This window comes from Athene noctua, chromosome 4 (genome assembly GCF_965140245.1).
Source record: "Athene noctua chromosome 4, bAthNoc1.hap1.1, whole genome shotgun sequence".
Taxonomy (NCBI): Eukaryota; Metazoa; Chordata; class Aves; order Strigiformes; family Strigidae; genus Athene; species Athene noctua.
This window is the reverse complement of record NC_134040.1, coordinates 37,489,307-37,509,915: the sequence shown is the minus strand read 5'-3', so window position 1 is coordinate 37,509,915 and position 20,609 is coordinate 37,489,307. Positions and strand designations below refer to the sequence as shown.

At 40.7% G+C, this 20,609-nt stretch overlaps 1 protein-coding gene across 5 annotated transcripts in view; it reads right to left on the bottom strand.

Annotated features, from left to right (window-relative positions):
- Nucleotides 1–4,782: 4,782 nt before the first annotated feature.
- The window catches only part of TBC1D9 (TBC1 domain family member 9), a 56,265-nt gene continuing 40,438 nt past the window's right edge, over nt 4,783–20,609 (bottom strand). The window contains exons 14-21 of one of the 5 annotated variants that reach the window (XM_074905041.1): nt 18,279–18,377; nt 18,090–18,158; nt 16,570–16,810; nt 11,376–11,441; nt 9,502–9,588; nt 8,499–8,584; nt 8,274–8,366; nt 4,783–7,328 (exon numbers count right to left, since the gene is read on the bottom strand). In XM_074905041.1, coding sequence (XP_074761142.1) covers nt 6,603–7,328; nt 8,274–8,366; nt 8,499–8,584; nt 9,502–9,588; nt 11,376–11,441; nt 16,570–16,810; nt 18,090–18,158; nt 18,279–18,377 — 1,467 coding nt within the window. In that variant the 3' untranslated portion in view covers nt 4,783–6,602. Of the gene's footprint in view, nt 7,329–8,273; nt 8,375–8,498; nt 8,585–9,488; nt 9,589–11,375; nt 11,442–16,569; nt 16,811–18,089; nt 18,159–18,278; nt 18,378–20,609 lie in introns of all 5 variants that reach the window. The other 4 variants (XM_074905040.1, XM_074905044.1, XM_074905043.1 and 1 more) reach the window with 4 other exon arrangements.

The following is a 20,609-nucleotide window of genomic DNA, read 5'->3' as shown; positions in this document are numbered from 1 at the left end:
TGTGTTATGACCTGCTAGAATACGTAACAATTTCCAGTTAGCCACACGCACTGTGATACGAGAGAAAGCTTTATCCTAGCTTCTTTTTTGGGGGTTTCTGTTTGGTTTAGTTTTTCTCTCCAGCTCCAAGAACTTCATTAGAGATCTCTGTGGTTCTCATCTTTGTGCCTAGGAAAGGCATTATTAGGAAATAATGCTGCAGCACAAACTGTTGAAATGGCAGGCAGCAGAACATCTGCGTGTATTGAAGCCGAGCTGGGGAACACAACAGCTGGGACAAAGGCTGGTGGTCTCACATACATCTTCTAGGATCTAAATCATCATCCAGAATACGCACACCTTAAAGACCAGAAGAAAGGAGTAAATCAGATTTAAATCTGTGAGACCCATACAAAAATTGTTTGCTTTTAACTCTCAAGATTAGTCTGGTACCACAGAACAACATGCAAGTCCACTTGAAATCTTAGATCTGTTGTAACAGGAAGTTGTGCAATGGGAAAGTCCGAGTTCGACACACATGATGGATTTGTGCATTAGGGCCTTTCACGCTCCCTGGCTGCCCCAACCTTCGTCAGGCTGATGTTCCTGACCCCAGCCACGGCTCCTGTGCGCTGCCCAGCCCGACGGCGTTGGCACGAGGCGAGCGGAAAGGCCTATGCATCACTGCCCAGGGGCTTCTCCAGTCATCGCCTCGCTTTGTTCTACACCTGACCACAACGGTGGGGCAGCCCGTTTTTCAAATTGGTTTGGTAGTACCCCAGAAAGTAGACCTTGCTTCCCTGATATATAGCATATACAAAAAGCATCTCGGGTAGGAAGGAGGCAGAGAGTAGTTTTGCTGAGTTTCTTTAGCCAGAGCGCTACATTACTCTCTTTAGTGAGGGACCAGAATTTAAATTATGGAACTCAGGAGAATATTACACAGGTAGGCTGCCATACTCTGCTGTACGTGGTAGAGATGTATTACTGCTCTTGAAATCCTCACTTTAAAATAAGCTCTGTTTTAAGCTATAAAACCCCCTAAAACACACCACAACACAAAAACCCAACCAAAAGCCAAAAAAAACGCAACAAGGATTTTTTTTAAGGACCTGCAAGTTAACTCCTGGAGATAACTTGATGTGCAGGTGGTTCTGTTCAGGAGAGAAAAACTCCAGGAACAAAACAGAGAACTCTAGAGAACTTTCCTGAAGAAAGAGAAACCCTGATGTTTTAATGTCTTCTGTTTATTTAATCAAGAAATGTTTTTACCTCTGTATCTTTCACCATGCCTTCATCTCCATACAAGCTATGTTCGATAATTGACTTGGTTCTTCAGTTCTATTTGTATCTCTCAGGTAGCCTTTGTTTCTTCTCCTGAATTTTGGAGACCCAAATGCTTCTATTAATGTACCGCTATGTGAGAACTGGATCTCGCCTGGAGCAATTTTTATTTCTTCAGAAGCACAGAACAGGCCCCTGCACTCTAGAAAAATTGCACTTCTCCAAACCCGAAGCGTTAAGTCGGCCAGTTATGCAAATACCAGTTATTTTAGAAAACAGTATGAGGAAGCAGCTATTGAGGGAATTTAAATTGAGATACTAAGTACCGCAGAAGAGAACCAGTTAAATTATCTTCTGCTGTGACATACTTTGAAATGGTATCTGCCACTATTATTAGGAGTGTCTTGTACTGCAGTTAAGACTAACTGACTTTCTGTAGTTCATCCCTTATATTCTGAGCACTGAAAAGCTCACAGGGCGATGCTGCCAATATCAGCACGTCACACGTTTCTATTATTAGCCATATTCCAATGTAATGTTCACTGCCACAGTTTTGTTCGAATTATTTGCTGTTGGGCTCATTTATATTTTCACTGTTGAATAAATCAGCACTTTAAATGAGCATTAAAAGTCACAGTTGCCGCTTCAAGTACATAATATTTGACTCAAGACTATCTTCTAGTGGAAAGAAATAGAAATAGCAGAAATGTTTTCTTCCCCCTGAAGGATAAGGCTCAGCAATAGATGGAACTGCTTCACGTTCATTCCTGCTGTAGCATTACGGCATGTACCCGAACCAATGGGCTCTGCTCACAGACTGGCCTTCTCCCACCGCATCAGGGTGGCGATGCTGGGGTCCGGAGGTGAGCCCCGGGCCCTGGCACCTCCTGCTCCAGCTGAGCCAAAGGCCAGGGCACTGAGGCACGCTCCACCATAGGCCCAGCTAACCTACCAACCTGTACACCATTCCTCAGGGTTTTCTCATTTTTTTCCAGATGATTTAGTCTAAGCCTGACTAGTCCATTTTTTTTACAAAACCAAGATACAACAGCATCAAGCGTTGAATACAGTCAGTACTTCATGTCTGATAAAAGGCATCTTCCAGCTACAGCCTGCCTCCTTATTACTGAGGTGCCAAGAACTGGAACAGCCAAGAGATGATGGTTAAGTCACTCACAGGGATGCCAGAACTTTGGAGAGTAACAGCCCTGGAACTCACCAACATGCACACAGCCCAGACTGGTGGGGACTTGGTGAGCCATGCTCCCCACCCGTTAACGCACTGCTGCGGCCACAGCTGCCTGCGCTCACCTGTTGCTTTTCCACTTACAGTGCTTATTATACACAGACTTTGTTTTATTGCTCTAAGTATCCTGATGGAACACAAGCTCTCTTCTTGTTGGTCTTTGTATCATGCCTGCTGCGCAGAGACTCAATCAATCACCACAGTTTCAAAACGCTGCTGCAAGATTAAAGATGAGTAACAAAGACCTTGTGACAGGAGGGATCCCAAAGCTTGAAGAGTACCCTGCAGAGGAACCAGACCGGGCTGCACAGCTTTCCAAGCAAAAGCACCATCTCTTTGCTTGACCAACTGCTTTAAGGGGGTATTCCCTTTCTCTCCCACAGCCCCCTTACATACCACACCACATACACCATACCAGCCTCCGCCACCTCAATATATGGCACACCAGACACGTAACATTGACTATAGCAGAAGCTCCAGCATCGCTATTTAAGAATCCATTAAGTGCTTTTCTTTTTACAACAGTTATGACAGATTTTCTGTAGGTTTAATACATCACATAAGAAGCTTTCTGTCTGCTTGACCAAAACTTGTGCAACACAAACCCAAACCTTTACAAGCCTCAAACACAACTCTCAGCTCTAACACCGCAAATTCAGGAGCTGTAAGATGCTACAATGAAGGGAGTACCGCTGACCTTTCATACGCTATCAGCATCTGACAAAGGTGAAAGACAGAAGAAAATTTAAGAACTTTTTTTTTCTTTTTTTTTTTTTTAATAGAGAAAGCTCTATAGAATAACCTCCCACTCCTCCATCATTTCCCTGGCAGGCAGGCAGCACCCTGTTCCCACCAGGCTCCTACTAAACTAGAAAAGCAGCACATGTCAGTGTCCAGTCACAGATTTCAGCTTTAAAGAGGAACAAGATTTTTTTTTTTTTCCCCTGGCTGTGAGACTAACAGCCCTAAGTAAACGCTACATTTCACAGATTAAAGAGACTCTCTCAAAGCATACAAAGCACAAGAGCTAGGCACTTCTAAAGCCATACTGATTTGCTTGGGTAGCATGCCTACATATAGGTAAGTCTTCAAAAATATTTGCTCACATCTTGTCAAAGGTTTCACATCACCGTGCGCTGGTCAGTCAAACTCTTTTGTAGCTTTCATCAACTTCCATCCAGCTACTAAAGAACAGGTCACAGCAGATTTTATCATCAAATAAGCTACTGCCAGGTGGCCATTTGGTGTGGCCCTAATCAGGTGAGCAGCCTCACCCAGAGGAATCTGGAGAAAGTCAGCTCACCTGGGTGCTACCTACAGCAAAGCCATTCTTAAAGATGACCTGGCTTACACTTTGGAGCTTTGCTGACATGATTGGGAAGGCAAGGAAGGCTACTGGAGCAAAACAAAAAAAAGTCGCCTTGTAAAACAGCTCCTGTTTACACCATGGATCTGCTTGTGATGCCTCTTCTTGTTATAAAAGTTGTAAGAGCAAAATAATTTTCATTGATAGGTTGTACCCCCAGGGCTGGGGGTGGGGCGTGGAGCAAAGCTGGCCAGCCCTATTGAGATAAAGAAATGTTTTTCATCTGTGCTCTGTGCATCTCTAGAGGTGTATGGAAGATTGCTGATAGGCCTAAATTCACTTTACCCTGACAGACACCTAAAAGAAAAATATTTTAGGGATCTGCAAACTTAAAAAGGTCAAGAGCCTGCTTAAGGATGTTAACTCTTAGTGCTGAAGACTTCTGAGTTAACTTATCCAGCTGCCAGACACTGCAGTAAAGCACCCTGCTCTGGCCTTGGCATCTTAAGTTAAAACAAAGCCATATTCTTCAAAATGGTGATTATGGCTTCAAATGAATATTATTATTTGATATTCACATATAAACCAATCTGCACAGTCTCATATGCAGAAAGACTATACTGCTTTTTCATACTGTTATACATAGTCTACATATGGCTAACTTATAAAGGAGAAAACTCATCAACAGAAAAAAAAATCAACAGTAAACTGAGACAAGGGATATATGAGCAGCACTGGGAAGTTAACAGCCATATTTTGCAAATAAACTTTGCACACATACAATGAGATAGTAAGTTTCAAAAATAATAATTAACTGAATAGAGCACACCCATGTCTGTTCCGTCACTGCCATGGTTTTGAGGCTGACATCTCAGCTTACCAGTACCCTGTAAAAAACTTCAAGCCTTAAAAGCACGCCCAGTGAGTTACCGCAAAGCATAGATGGGTCATAAAATATCTGGGCGTCTTAAAATGTAATAAAAACTGTTGTCACCAAATGTGAGCATAGCAGGAAAAATTGTTCAATGAAAGTGGGTAGTGTGAGAGAAGCTTGCATGGGCTGCTCGGTGCAGATGGAATTAAACACATCCAAGTGTTAAACAAAACCAGGCCTGGAAACAACAAATGTTTTTGTGCTGAAACCCGGTGCTGAAGATCCAAAGTGTCATTTGTCTGTGTAATAAACCACAGTCACCCACTTTTCCCTCTAGCATGTCTTTAATAGTTAAAAACCAAATCTGTGCAGAGTGTACTTTATTTGTTCACATTACCTATTTGTGGTTAAAAACCACTTCATCTGACAGTTTAAAAGCATTCTTTTAAGACAAAAGAATTAAACATAGCTTCTGCTAAAAAATCTGCAAGTTATATGGATGCAATATACAGGAGTATAAAAAAAAAATCAATGGTATTCTACAGAAAATCTTCTTAAAACAGCAAATAAAGATTAGGCATATAAGCATGATCCTGAACCAAAAAAATATTAATTAAAAAAACAGCTAACAGAATTTAAAAAAATCCTGAATATCTGTATAAAAGAAGCAAGGATTCAAAGTGCAGGTGCTCCAGTTTTCATTTCAACATATTATTCAGTAAATTGATACAGAATACTATTAATTTTATATAAAGTGACAGTGTTCTCAGTAAGACTTAAACATTCAGTTACATTGTCTTGCAGATTTTTTTTTCATTACTGACACTTTACACTGTTGTAAATGAAGACTTATACAATACAGGTTTTTATTTTCTTAGTCTAACAAGGATATAATAGGTTGGTGGTAAAGGTTAGTTTTAAGAGCTAAGCTATATATGCTGTAGATCCAGCCTTAGAAGTATGTGTATATATATATATATATATATAATTTTTTTTTTTAAACTTTTTTAAAAACAGCTTTCAATTTTTAAAAAGAGACTCTACCAATCTGTTCTGGGACCTGCATACACCGTCGCTGGAACAAAGCTTCCAAGTCCACTGGTTGGAAATACAGCTCCAGGCAGGGTGGTGCTGGAGACCTTTCCTTGATGGCTGCAGCTGGGGAAGGGCTCTCCCTGGGCTGGGTTTGGCACAGCCAGAGGCCACTGAACGCCGGGAAAGGCCAACGGGCTCTGCCTTCTGTGGGAGCAGAAATCATCACATTTAACTACATCTGCCTGATGTGCCAGCTAGGCTTGGGATGGCCTTCTTGCTTCTATTGGAGCATCCCAGTCTCAAGCAGAGGAAGATAGGAGCCAGGCATGTGTCACTGAAGTGATCTTTGTATATTACAAAAAAATAATAAATTGAAGCATACGTTAAACCCCTTATCCTCTTTGACAAAAAAGTTATATGAAATAAAATTATCCTTCAGGGATGTTGCCTGGAGCTTAATTTCACCTGAGGTCCTATTCAGGTTGACAGTGTCCCTTTAAATTTTAGGTACTTCCTGGTTTGTTATTTTTTTTCCCCAAGAATCAGATCTTTATATATGTCTATTTTAAAAATGCACATAAATATCGGCATTAAGTTTACATTTAGAAATGAAGAACTAATCTTTACCATTTTATATTGACAGCAAGGTTAATACTACACACACTTCACTGACAACTGGTTTTTTTTCTGTATTTTGAATAAAATTTGCATTTGTGTAACATTTCCCACAGAAAGAGTGATTATACTTCAAGATAGTTAAGTCTGCACCCCAGCATTTTCACATTAGTGAAAACAATCATGTTCTGAAAATACCAAGGCCTGTGCCAGGTACTAATAAATACAGAATAAAAAAAATAAATAAAAAACCCGACTGCCTTTTATCCCGACATAGTAGAGATTTCATAGTCACTGGCTGAGGTTATTGGTTTCCCCATCATCCTTATGTTTTTAGCATTAGTAATCCTAGCCATCATGGACACAGGTTTGTCGAAGTACCTAACCAGCGCTGGCTCAGTCAAAAGGGAGGCTAAAAATTGTTCGAAGGTAATGGCCCAGTCCCTGTCGATGCTAGTGCTTCTACGAAGAGAAGCGGTGTGGTTGCTCCGTACCAAAACGGTGTCCTCACCGATGTCCTCACAGTGCAGCTTTTCTTCTTCGTGCGAACCTGCGCTCAGTACCGAGTAGGAGGACATCGAACTATCATCTTTTGTATCATCATCGGAAATGAGCATGGAGGAACAGGCTCCGTTGTCCCTGGGAGAAGAGTCTTCGAGCTTAATGTCTTCCATCTGCATGCCCAGAGCGCTGTCGGTGCAAACGGCCTCCTCATCCCCGCTGACCAGGCTGCTCTGGAACGGCTTGTGCTGTTCGAGGGGGTACTGCTGGTGCTCCTTCTTCTGAAACAGCTCGCTTGGGATAGCTTTGCTGCAACCATTACTGCTGCTGTCTGTCTCTTTTGTGGGCTGTGTGCTGAAGAGCTTACCAACCTCACCTATTTCCAAAAGCAAGCTCGTCACAGCAGCGGTAGCGTGGTACAGATCTTGTTCATTGGGGTCCTCGCTGAACATATTGTACATTGTCTTGCACAGTTCAATGAACTGTCCCTAAACACAGAGGGAGCAAACCTTAATGAGAGCAGGAAACAGATCAGACTGAGATCTACAAAAACGCTTTAAAAAGTCTGGAATGGAGGTATGACACAATCGTTTACAGGATTAAACTGAAATTGGAAATAATCTAGATGCAGCCGAGAAAGCGTTTGCTATGACTGGGCAGCCAGGTGTGTTGCCTCTCTCAAGGCTCTTTAGAATAAACTTGGATGTTTCTTCTAACAAATGACAATTTTATTTCTCTGCAGCCACAGGAGGGCAGCAGAGGGTGAGCACTGAGACACTCAGCATTCATTTTGGTGGATTTTCTTGGAGGAACAATGCTGTGTTGACTTATTAACTAATGAGAAGTAATGAAAAATTAAATGAGACCCACAGCACTCTCTGAATTGACAGTGGCAAGTTAGCTGGATGTGAGCCTTCTGGAATTCAGGACTCAAATTAAGCAGGAAGGAAATTTGCTTAGGGCTACCTTAAGTAAGAGAGTTACTCTACAGGGAATAAACCTTCCCTATATGCTCTGGAGGAAACAGCTGTCCCAGTATTTCTCCTCCTCCTCAGCAGCTGGGGAGCTACGGGGAATGAGACTGACAGTATAAATTACAAGACACAAAATGTTTCTTTCAAGTAATGTCTATTGGACTCTATGCGCTATCTGGGGATATTCAGTGCCATATCATCACCCTTTGTCCAGAGATCAAGATAGTAAGTTATCATTCCTATAGCTGTGTATCTCATTTTTAGGATGTTTTGGGAGCTGAATGCCAGTGACAATATGTTGAAAACGGTAACTTCTGTAATCAGCTGACTGCTGCTCTGGTAAAAAAAATGTATCTGCCTCAAAAGAAAACCTTTATTCAGTATTAATGTATTGAATATTTGTAGGTATGTGAAGAAAGTTTAAAGTTAATGGGAAAAAAAAAGCCTCAGCAGAAGTACCTGATTTAGTTTGGGCAAGTCCTTTGTGTTTTTTGCTTTGGATTTATTCTCCTGGCTCCACATTCGCAGATAATTTCGATTCTCTTGTGAGCTCTTCTTGCCTATTGTCAACATACCCAGAAATTCAGGAAAAGTCCATAAAGAAACCTTACATTAATACTTTTTTTCCCTATTTTTGAAGGGAGCATCTTTACAAGAAATGAAAGCTGTAATTCAAATGGAGACACCATGCATACCTTTGTCTGTTTTCAGACTCACTGTAACAAAGCCATCATCTACTCCTTGTTTATTTCTGCTGTCTAGGCCGACAACTAGAAGGTGGAAGGGTGGGGGGAGAGAGATCAGTGTGGTTTTAGATACATACATACTTTCCATGTGTACAGAGCAAAATAAAGAAAATATTTACACTGCAAAAAAAAAAGCAGAGTAAAAAGGATAGGACTAAATGATGTTTTCTGCTTATTCTTAAATCTGATGACAAATTCCACATAATTAATAATATAAATACTAAGACAGAGACCATCTTTAGTTTTGATCGTGTGGTACAATGATTAGCCTGTGCTACCACAACACAAACAGCTTCTAGCATGATACACTTGGTGATTATATTAATGCATCTTCTTCTGTCTATCAGGACTTAAAATTGTAATCTCTAGTCTATTAATTCTCTAGTATGTTAATTCTTACCATCTCTACACTATTAATTCTTATCTGTATTTTCAAACCACCTTCCTTCCCCCTGTAATCTGAAGGATGGGCAATATTATTCTTGAATCAGAGAGAAACTTAACATCAAATATCTCAAAGAGAATGCTATTTAAGGCAACAGTGACAAGACCCAGGTTTTCATTAGGGTACAAGAAGATTTCAAACTGCTGAACTACATTTTGATATATCTTTTGGCTTTGGTTTTTTTTTTAGAATATTTTAAGTTTTGATCCAAATATCTCTTCAAAGCCAATATATTTATTCCCATTCTCCATCAAGGTGTGTGTGCTGTACTTATCACAGTATTACTTCTACTGTAACACACCGATGACATTATTCTGCAATGCACAATCCAAGGGAGTTCTTAAGTGTACACACACCTGCATATACGAGGACTACACACTACTTTTTACAGAGAATACTTCAAAGTTTAATCCAATAAAAAAGTAGCTTCCTAAAAAACCATGTTGTTTGAAATGCATTACCTCATCTTTTCCCGCCTGAGACAAAAGATGCCTACCATGTGTACATTCCGGTGTGATGTCTTCAAAAAAGTACTGAGTAGCTTCAAAAGCAGAGTCTGGCTCTTCCTGCTCAGGGGATGGATCTAAGCAATACAATAAAATTATTTCACTAAAAATCCCACCCTTTAATTAAAAACAAGAACATATTTCCATTGATACATTCAGAACATTAGTTTCTAGAAGTAAAAGTGTGAGGACGTGATGGGTCAGGAACCATCTCTTTTCAGCTCACAGGATATGAACAGCTGGACCTGTACTGTCTCCTCCCTGATATCCAATACTGTTGGACTAACAAGTAGCTGTTTGCCTTCAGAGTCTGGCTTGCCCATCTTCCCATGTCTACTTCCATTGCTTTCTTCTGTGCAGCTCAGCACGTCCTAAGCAGGGTAGCTTACCAGTCCCTGAATACCAGGAGCTGCATTCTTCAAAATGGATCTCTTCCATTATAGTTCAATAAAATTACAATTTTTTCCAGTTAAACTAGTGAGTCAATCAAGCCTACCTCCAGCAAAGCCAGCTGGGAGCAATCAGGGACACATGTTCAAAGCACATGAAGGTGAATGTCCTCTCAAAGCCTTTAGGTATCTTTACCAGAGGATGTAAATGAGCACAAGAATTAAACTACCCAAACAATTGCAACATACTTAAATCACAGATTCAGTGAGGACAGCAATAGGTTCTTCATGGCACACACGTGACAAGCCAGAGAGGACATAGTTCCAGGACATCATTTTCTTCCAGGATGACCTGGTATTGGCTGGAATAAAGTTTATTTTCTTCCTAGTAGCTGATGCAGTGCTGTGTTTTTGATTTTTTGATTCAGTGTGAGATTAATGTTGATAACAGACTGATGTTTTAGTTGCTAGGCAGTGCTTTATCCTAAGTTAGGGATTTTTCAGTTTCCCGTGCCCTGCCAGCAGGCAGGTGCACAAGAAGCTGGAGGGAGCACAGCCAGGACAGCTGACCTGAACTAGCCAGAGGGATGTTCTGTACCACAGAACATCATGCCCAGTCTATAAACTGGGGGGAGGTGGCTGGGGGCGGATCGCTGCTTGGGCATCAGTCAGTGTGTGGTGAGCAACTGCGTTGTGCATCACTTGTCTCTCCTTGGGTTTTATCTCTCTTTTTATTATATTCATTTTCCTTACAATTATTATTATATTTTATTATTGTTATTATTTATTTTTATTTTAGTTATTAAGTCATTCTTATCTCAACCCGCAAGTTTTACTTTTTCTTTTTGATTCTCCTCCCCATCCCACTGGGAGCAGGGAGGAGCGAGCGAGCAGCTGTGTGGTGCTTAGCTGCTGGCTGCGGTTAAACCATGACAAGGGGCAAAACTGTTTTGAGATGTTTCCATCCTCTCTCCACCCATAACGTGACTTTCTCGCTTAGCTGAGTCCAACAGTTTGTACAACTTCCCAGAAAACACATCTATGAAATGATCTGGAGGTTCCCAGGTACCAGTTGTATCAGCCCAGAGGCGCAAACAAGAAGAAAGCCTGGGGACAGAAACAAGTAGCCAGGGCATGCAGGAACAGCTTCACTGTTAAATAAAGTGCACTATGGTAACAAATGCTGAAGAAGACTGTATTTGTCATGCGTGGGGGAAGCCACCAACCCTAGCTGAACAGGTAAGAGACACATATAAATGGCCTGTTTGTGGCCAGAGCAATAGAGGGCTGCATGGGTGCTTGCAGACTTTCCAAATCCATGTCTGGTTACAGTTGAAGCTCTCATTTTACTGCTGCATACCCAGCTACAATAATTCCCACAAATTGGTTTTTAATTGGGAAAGCCAGTCATAAACAACTCTGCCTCAAATTTCTGTTCTCAACAAGATGACAGCTATTTTAACATCACTACTTACCAGGCAAAACATGCATTTTATACAGTAGCTTCAGCTTCTCTGTAAGATCTCCATGGCATGCCGCACCTAAACAGCATTATATACAGTATGTTAATACCCAGCATTCAACGCTAGTCTATTTATAACTGCTACAAATATTTCATTTTAGAATCTGCTACATTCACTCTTGAGAAGCACTGTACTCTCTTTACAGCCTGAGATCATAAGGAAGCGTCACTTGACTTCTAAGATCACACGGTCTGTAGTAGAATCACAACAGCAAGAGAACACAGACCATAAATTTTGTACTTCAACCTTGTGTCCTTCATTAAATGTCTATTTTATAACACTCAAAAGTAATCTGTGATCATCACATTACCACTCAGAAAGGCCTCCAGCTGAAAGTTAAGACGACCTTTTTGTGTGGACTTCAAACTTTCTGATCTGAGGATCCAATAATAACATCACATGATCTAGAACAATAAGATATTTAAAAAAAAAAAAGAGAAATACAAGTAAACAGCATTTATCACAGCATTGCCATGGGCTAAACTGATGCTCAGGCAATACTTTCTAGTGATTTATCTACCTCAACCCCTATTCCTTTCTGGTCTACGCTACAATTAGCTGTATGAAATCCAAGTGGTCTATTGTAGCCCCTCCTTCCAATTAATTAAATGGATAGTAGTTAATTTTAAAGTACTGAAATAACAGATAATTAGACTTCTACATAAATCTTACTTGTTATGATTTGCAATTCATAAACAAATGAATTAACCTTCATTAATTAAGTTACACAAGAGATTTATTTTACCTTCCAGGTTACTGTGTCAACTTACCTCTGCTACGCAAACTACAAAGCGTGGTTTGACAAATACAATCACAGTCTACCCTAAAGCTTAAGACTACAATAAATACAGATGTTAGACCAAAGAACTGAGTACTCTACATCAGCCATTTAGCTTTCAGCTTGCTCCTTTTTATGCACAAAACCTCTTTATGTTCTTATCTGGTGTACCACACCACGCAGGTAATGCTCTCCTTTCTGGTGAAACTGTATCTTGGGTTATGCACCCAGATACTATGTGAAGTGCCCCACTGCTAATGGCAACACAAAATAACCAAAGCACAGAATAGGCTGCAGTTCTGCACTCTCCAGCAACGGCCAGGGACACATTCATCAAAACAGGATTCAGGACACAGGATATCTGGTGACACATACAGGCTTGTGTCCCCAGATGTGAAGAGAACTGAAAAAGCTCAAGTGGTACTGCTGTTTGCCTGAGATGAATTTGTGTGTGCTTCCTAATGCCAGGCCCTTTTTCCCATCAAAATGTACATGAATGAAGACAACACAATGTGGGATAAATCTACCAAAGATGTTATCTGGACTCTCTCAGAGACAACCCTCTGGGTCTCCCCTGGGAGAGGTCAGAAAGTTTTATAAAGGGAAGAACAGCCTAAGCCTACTAGAATTTGCAGGAGCTACCTGATAGTTAGCTGCAGTAGACTACCCAAGATCTGAGGACTGAAGATGTACTAAACAAAAAAAAAAGGCTACATTCATACAAACAACAAAAGAGGAACAGACCTCTGGTAGATGTGCCCCTATTATGGGGAGTTATGCGAGACCTTTGTATGGGTGGACACCTCAGGCCACCGTTTTGACCTGCATGCTGCAGTGTAGGGATAATTTTATAGGAGATTCCAGAGAATTCAGTGGCCTCCAGCACAGCCCTTGCATCCCTGAACACCAAAGCCCTGGGGCAGTGGTAAGACCATTCTGAGTCCCAACCAGAAATACTTGCCTTCCTGGCACTCTGGAGTCAACTTAACTTCAACAAGTTTCAACAAGTCTTGTCTTTTTGCAGTACGAGTCTCAGATGATGCACCACCAGTTTTTATCGAGAAATTTTAAATTTACTTGTGGTGAGAGAAAAAACTGTCCCTGGAAGAGAGCACGACTACGCCCTTTGAATCTTTCTATTGGAAACAGCAACAGTGAAAGCTGTCACCTTCACAATGTCCTCACACAAACCTGCTCTTAGCCCTCTGGGGGCTTGACCACCAACACCCCTTTTCATGGCATGACTAGGAATAACCTTCACTGATCCCCCTTTCTGACTGTTCCCCCTCTGTCAACACTAGGTAGGTGTTGAGTGTTTTCTGGGCATAATGTCATATGTGCACAGTTTTTTTCCTGTCTTCTTTGAGGCCATTAACGAAGTGGTTAAACAGGTTAGAACTTTGTTCTGTTCATATAAAACTTAGTAGTAACATAAAAGTGTTGGCTTCAGTTGACCCCCCCTTGAACACAGATAGAGGGGTGCGGAGTGTTTGTACAGCATTTACCTCCCTGTGAAAGGATCAGAAGAGCGGCAAGGTTAAATACCGTTTTCTGAACATCCTCCTGCAACCTGTGCTTGAAGAAAAGGTGTTTTCAGAAAAAAACCCAAACCTCAGGTACTCCTTGAGAGACAGTTTTCATGATGCTGACTTTTGCATGAAGCTGGGGCAAGAGGCTGCAGTCACCAGCAGTTGCTGGAGAGGTGGAAAAGCTGCATGCTCTGAGAAGAGAGTCTTGTAAAAACATGGCAGGGGACGACTTTGACTCTATGTGGAAATCTCTCGAGCTTACTGGGATCCTGAGTCAACAAGTGACATGCTATAATCCAACGTGGTATGGGGGTGCAGGTGAGGTCTTTCACAAGTCAATATCCCAAACAGCTCAAAACCAAGGCTGACAGCCCCTTCTGAGCAGCACAGCTAGAGCAAACTAATCAAGATCACTACTTTAATTGAACTTGCCATAAGATGACACAGAGTAGATGTACAGAAGAATAGGGCAGGTTGTTCCATCTTTGCTCAGTTGAGGCCCTAGAGGCACCTGAAGTAGGAGGTTCTTGAGCTATTTGCTGCAGGGGATTCCCAGTTTCGATTTCAGCACTCATATCCCAAAGATTTCATGCTGGCACAGAAGAAAGGGCCATAAGCTCATGCTGGGACACACAGCACCCCTTTTTAACTTCTCTTCATGAAGCTACTAGTCAGCAGCAGCAAAGAGGCTTCGAGGGAACAGGTCTTTATGGCTATGTGGAAGAAGGGCATTGAAAGATAGAGCTGTGAAAACAATAAATGCTTCAGGCGCTGCAGCTGCTTCAGCCATCAACAAGCACCCTCTGAAATGGGCCATGCCTAGGATTTCCTCCTTAACCAGGGCCAGAGACCAACACTGCTGTGAACACAGTAAGAAGAGAGGATGGTCCCCAGAGGTCACCTCCAGAATGCCCATCCTCTGACCGTGCTTTCTGGGACAGCCACAAGGAAAAGGCAACACAGTCCCCTGTTGAGCAGATGTGTCTTGCTCCAGCAGAAGATATTCCTCATTTAGGAGATCTTCCTGGCTGAGGCATACTGGGTTGGTGAGGCAGACTAAAGCAGCTGATGTTTGTGGAATTTTTAAAAGTCCTGGGGCATGGTGGAGTATATTCAAATAAATCCCATGTTGTTTTTGTTGACTGTTTTGTGCTTGCTACCACTCATGTGCTTCTTAAACAAAAAAAGGGTCAGGGGGTTGACTTTTTTTAAAAAAGAAAAAAAATGTTTTCAGGCTATGGGCTTAGTTTCTGAAAAAAGGTGGTTTTCCAGAATAGCAGTTTTGGTTGTTTAACCCATTGAACCTATTTTAGTTCAGTCATGTTGGCTTATAACCACATTTGTGCATTTTACATTCTCTTCTGTTCGCAGTACTCAACACTGCTCCTTGTTCTTGGTACTCGTTATTGGTTCAAAAAATGCTGTCTCAACCAATAACTGGTTGATTGTTATTAACAGCATCCTGTAAACATCAGAGTTAATCCATGGGTCATGGCTCAAAAGGCCATTAAGCATTACCTGGCAAACAGTCCCTCAAACACAATTCAAAACTGCATCAGAGGAAGCACTGTTTTTTTGGGTGGTGTGAAGGGGAGGTGTGCAATCTGTTTTATTGTCACCTAGCTATTTTGCAGCTGTGAGAGAACAGGTGTTGCCACTGCCATACAGAGGTTTTAGGGCTCCAAATGCAGCCTTGCATTAATGCTGAAAAATACTGTTACAATGAGTTGCTGAAAGCCAGACCGGGAAACCATTTCTCTCCCAAAAAGGATCAAAATGTAAAGCTGGAGAAAATGTCAGGTTGCCATGAAATAACACATAACAGATGGCAATGCTGGTCACTTATAGTGATTCCTGCCATACATGAAAAAGGGATGGCCAGCTCCTGTCTCATCTTTGCTTCTTCATGTTAATCTTGGGGCTTGCACATTCCCTTTGTTGCAATATTGACTTTCATGTCTTGAAATCTTGCTTCTTCAAGACTTATGCAGGCTGTAATCTCTACTAATGACATTCAGCCTCCCTACCTGACCTGCACCTCCATTTTCTCCTTTTCAGGTGACTTCCATCCTGCTCTTTCTCTTAGTCTACAGTCTTGGTTACTGATTTCAGAAGTAATATAGGCAGTACTTCTCACTGCATATACTGTGAGGTGCAAAACATGTGTCCCTGCGTGAGGGGAAGCGATATGGGGTGTCAGCAGGCTTCTAAAGAGAAGCCCTTTCACTCAGGACCAAACAAAACTGTCATCCTCACTCTATCCTTCCCCTGTCCCTTATATGTGCACATAAACATCTCAGGTCTGCTTCCTGAACAACCAAGCGAGCAAATGCTGCCTCTCTCCCCTTCCCAGAGCTGGTAGCACTGACAAGAGGTATAAATTCCCAAATTTCAGGGAACATTTAAGGAGCAGGTAACACAATGCAGTGTCACTGAGGGAAGAACACTACATGACAACATATAAAAGACTTTCCCAAAGGAAAAACTTTGATTATAAGTAATCACACCATTAAGTACACAAGTTGCAAGTCATTTTTGTGTCAAGTTAGCGGTCAGGGAAGTCCTCAGACCCTAATGGACGTACAATTCCTGTGTGGTCCTCCTCCCAGTGTGATACACCACTGGCTAATATAGATGGACTGAGACCAGCCTAAACCCCAGTGGGAACCACTGTCACAGGCATGATAAAATTAACTGAACAGTAGCGAGAACAGCTCTTAAAGACAACTTATGCAAATTAGCAGCTAATACAACATCTGCGTTTCTGAAGGACTGGATTCCCTTTAGAAACATACTGTTTTGGTCAGATTCTTTTGAAAGCGCTGTGAATTCTCCTTACTTAGCCCAGAGACGAATTCACGGAAGTTGATGAGCAAGTCTCCATTTTCATCAAGAAGCCTGAATAAGCGTGCAGCTAACACATCTGAATGAGTTCCACACGCCCATGGGAAGAGGAGAGCAAACATCCCCTTGAACTGCTCAAAGTCAATACGGTACTGCTCCAGGTAAGGCAGGCTGGGATCGTGCCGGTCAATAGCATTGCTGTTTCCTCCCCAGTAGCAGCTGGTCAGATGTTCTGCCTGAACAGAAGGCAAATGCTGTGAGATTGTCATCACTTCTGTAAACAACTCATTGCTACAATGATTTTAAAAAAAATTTCCAAACTCCTACGCACACATTCTTCAAACAACACAAGAATAGCAGGTGTATTTCCATCTACCTAGCCCTTGCACTTCTGCAAGATGTTTCTCCTCTAAACAGCACAAAAAACATCCCTCTGCAAAAAACAGAAGATAAAGGCAGATGAAACATGAAATACCCATTTTGAACAGAGCAGTAACCAGCTGTGACTTGCATATATACACAGGCTTGTTGCACTTAGTCACCTCCTTCAATCTCACCACACAGCCAAGTCAGAGGGGGGGTCTCACGAAATCTTTGATTTCAGAGCATAAGAAAATAGCTGTTTATTTGAAATATTTTTTGTTGAACTGTATAGTCTCAAGAATACTGTCCTACTCTTTCAGCCTTACTGATGTCAGTGAAAGTTCTGGAGCTGACTGCAGTGAAATCTAATTCAAAACGATTCAGAAGCTTCAAGAAAGAGATTCTAGAACTGCACAGGACTGTCCGACTTGGTGTCACTGATTCCATGGCAGACTGAAAGAAGGCACTGCAGGTTTTGGACAATTGTAAGACCTGACATTATAGACGACAAATTTGAAAGAAGTTCTTCATGGAATAAAAAAAAGAAATCTCTCTTATAACAAAACAGAGGAAGAAGGTATCTTGTTTTAAGGCACTGTGCATGAAGGTGAAACTAAAGCATTTTAACTGCTCACCTTTAAATTTATGGATCTAACAGTATTGCTGTACAATCAGCTTAAAGACATCACTTCATGACACTAAATTTCCATGTAATACAATATACATTAAAGCATTAATAATGACAAAAATCAGCCACTGTGATATGGAAGTTTTATCTGTGAGATAATAAAGGTATTTCTGTGCTAAATTCCAAAATTTGGGTCAGATAGAGACACATATGTACATTTCTAAAGACTGATCAAGAGTCTCTATCTATTAACTTTTTCTTTATAATAGTTTTCATCAGTAAATGCATTTTTTCCATGGACAAATTATTTAGTGAGTTACTTAATTTCCTGAGCTTTTAAAAATGGTTGGGTTATTTTGTATGTTCAATAATAGAGCAGCTAATTCAAGTTTGTAGTAAGATACCTGATAGTAACTCACTCAGACTCAACCTGGTCTTTAAAAAAAAAAAAAAGAGTCCCACATAAAAAAAATAAACATTTGCATTTCCTGCAGGCACATGATCTTTTCTTCACTTGGCTTTACCTTGAAAAGAGCATACAGTTCCTCCAGTTCATCGATAGTAAAAGAAGTCTCTGTCACAATAGTTCGTACCTTTTGAAACATAACATTAACAGTTATGGATTTGAAATCCATGTCTCATTGAAAAGCTAATTTAAATTTCAGAAACTGACTGACCTTAATCTTTGCAAAGAACATTATTTCAGTACTTACCACATTGCGCTTTGTAGTATCTTCAAGGGTTTGGATAACTTTCAGCCTTTGTTTGAATCTCATTTGTTCAATTAAATCTGCTCGAATACTTCCAAATTTCTTCAAAAAGAAAAAGAAGTAGAGGATAGTCTGTGTATTAGTATTTGGAAGCCTTAGCTTGCCTTTAATGTATTTGGAAAATTAATTTAACTATGTGATATATCACAGATGGCATATTTTAAAAAACTGCTGTTAAGGCATTTTTCTAAGACATGACAAAGTTACAAAGACTTTAGGAATGTATCACTAGATTTTATTTTTCCCAATACTTTACTTTCATTTAATTTGAAAGGTCTTTATTAAGTTACAAATCCTCACATTGAAAGCAATAATCCTAGCAATTAGAAATTTCTTGCTTGGCAAATCTCTATGAATGGATTGCTTCATAAGTCTTCCAGCAAGGTTTTACTTGGGCTTGTCCTGGAATATCTTAATTGCTACAGAGAGAGCAGATATTTAGACTAACTGGATCTCTAACGGCTGAGACAGTATAGCAGTCCTTACGTTCATAAGGATCTGAAACCAAGCATCAAGAATGCAACTTTTATTAGCAAGAAGATTCTTTGAAGTGCCCAAGTCTTATTTTCAGAAGTTTTCTTCACAATGCACAAAAGAGCCTCAGGGAGCTCCTGCATATACTACAGAAGCATCCTAGGGAAAAATCTATAAGGAATAATATTCCATATTTTTGTATGTAGAGGGATGCGTAATCCCTCAGATTTATTTTTGTGAACTATAAGTAGAAGTTTTGTGTCATCAAGAAAACACTTGTAACATACTTAGAAATACACAGATGACCAGCAGGAACAATAACACCAGACATTAAGTACGCCACATGTAAAAATAAAAGTTGGCAACAAGATACACTTTCATACAGGATGGATTTGTATTTCCAGTGCAAATGCATCTACATAAGTAGGTCATAATTTGCTCAGCATGTTCTTGTATGATCAAAGTAACACTAAAGCTGCATTTATCTGTAAAGCTGTGCACGTTTATCTTGTCCCTCAGGAATAAAAAGATGTTTCATGTACTTAGAGCATTTTGCAAATAAAGAAGGCTTTTGATAAAATGGAATCTAGAGGAATATCCATGAATATCAAGCATCGCAGAGGTCACAAAACTGTGAAAAGGGAGGTATTTTGATGCTCTGAGGCTACGTCTATTCCAGAAATCAGGGTGTATTCTCTGGTCCAGAGGCCAAATGAGACAGTCTGCTCACGTACAACTTAAACTTGTGTAGCCTACAGAAAAGGAAGGCTGCATGCAATTACCTTCTTGGAGGGGGTCCCTTGCCCATGTTAACTTTCAAACCATACAGGGAATTGCTGGAAGCCTGTCACTCGTTAGGTCAAAACTGCATCAAACCTTTCAACAGCACAGACCTTTGAGCATTTAACTTGTTTAGTTAAAATGTCCAAGATCCGGACACTAATATAGATGTTTAAGGCCTATTTTTTTCCAAACTAACAAAGACACAAATCAAAGGAGTTAAGCCCATACAGCTTGAATATCTGATTCTACACTCCACTGACAGCTAAGGAGACATGCACAGGCTTTTAAAGCTGTAATGACTGTGCATTATTTCAGTCACTTCTATTGTAATTACCGTAACACCAGGCTCTATGCCTTCTGAATTAATTGCAAAATTGAATGAAAAGAGATTTCTTAATAAAAAACATTTTCGGGAGATGAAAAAGTTACTGGCAGGGTAAAATGTATCTTTTACGTATATTCTCTTATTTCAAGAACGTTTGTCATTTAAAATAGAAATTCAGTTCAATACCATCAGGGGGGTGCCAATTAATTACCAAAAAATTCCTCTGTATTGCTTCAGCTTTCTCTGGAGACCTCTCATATAAGCATCTGACATGATTAGCTAAGAACTGGACAGGATCAGAGCATTATGGAAAGCAGCTCTTCATAAAACAATCCAAATAATGTGCTTTTGCCAGTGCTATGACTTCATCAGGTTCTCAGACTCATCACGCTCCACGACAACTATCATAGGACAGTCTGCAAGGGACAAGGTTCTCCCCACCTTGGGGGTGGTGTGTGTGTGTGTTTGAGGGAAGGCAAAGGACTCCAAGAAAAAGCATTTGTTTCAGCTGTAGATCTTCCTATTTTTTTGTCAACAATAAATGTCTAGAAGATTAAGTATAGATGGTTACTCAACAAGTACCTTCAACATCTTAAACTCTAAAACCAGCAACGGTATGCTCACTTGATATTTCGCTCTTTGTAGCTGTGACAAAGCTAACAGTGCATTCCCAGCCCTGACTGCACACAACT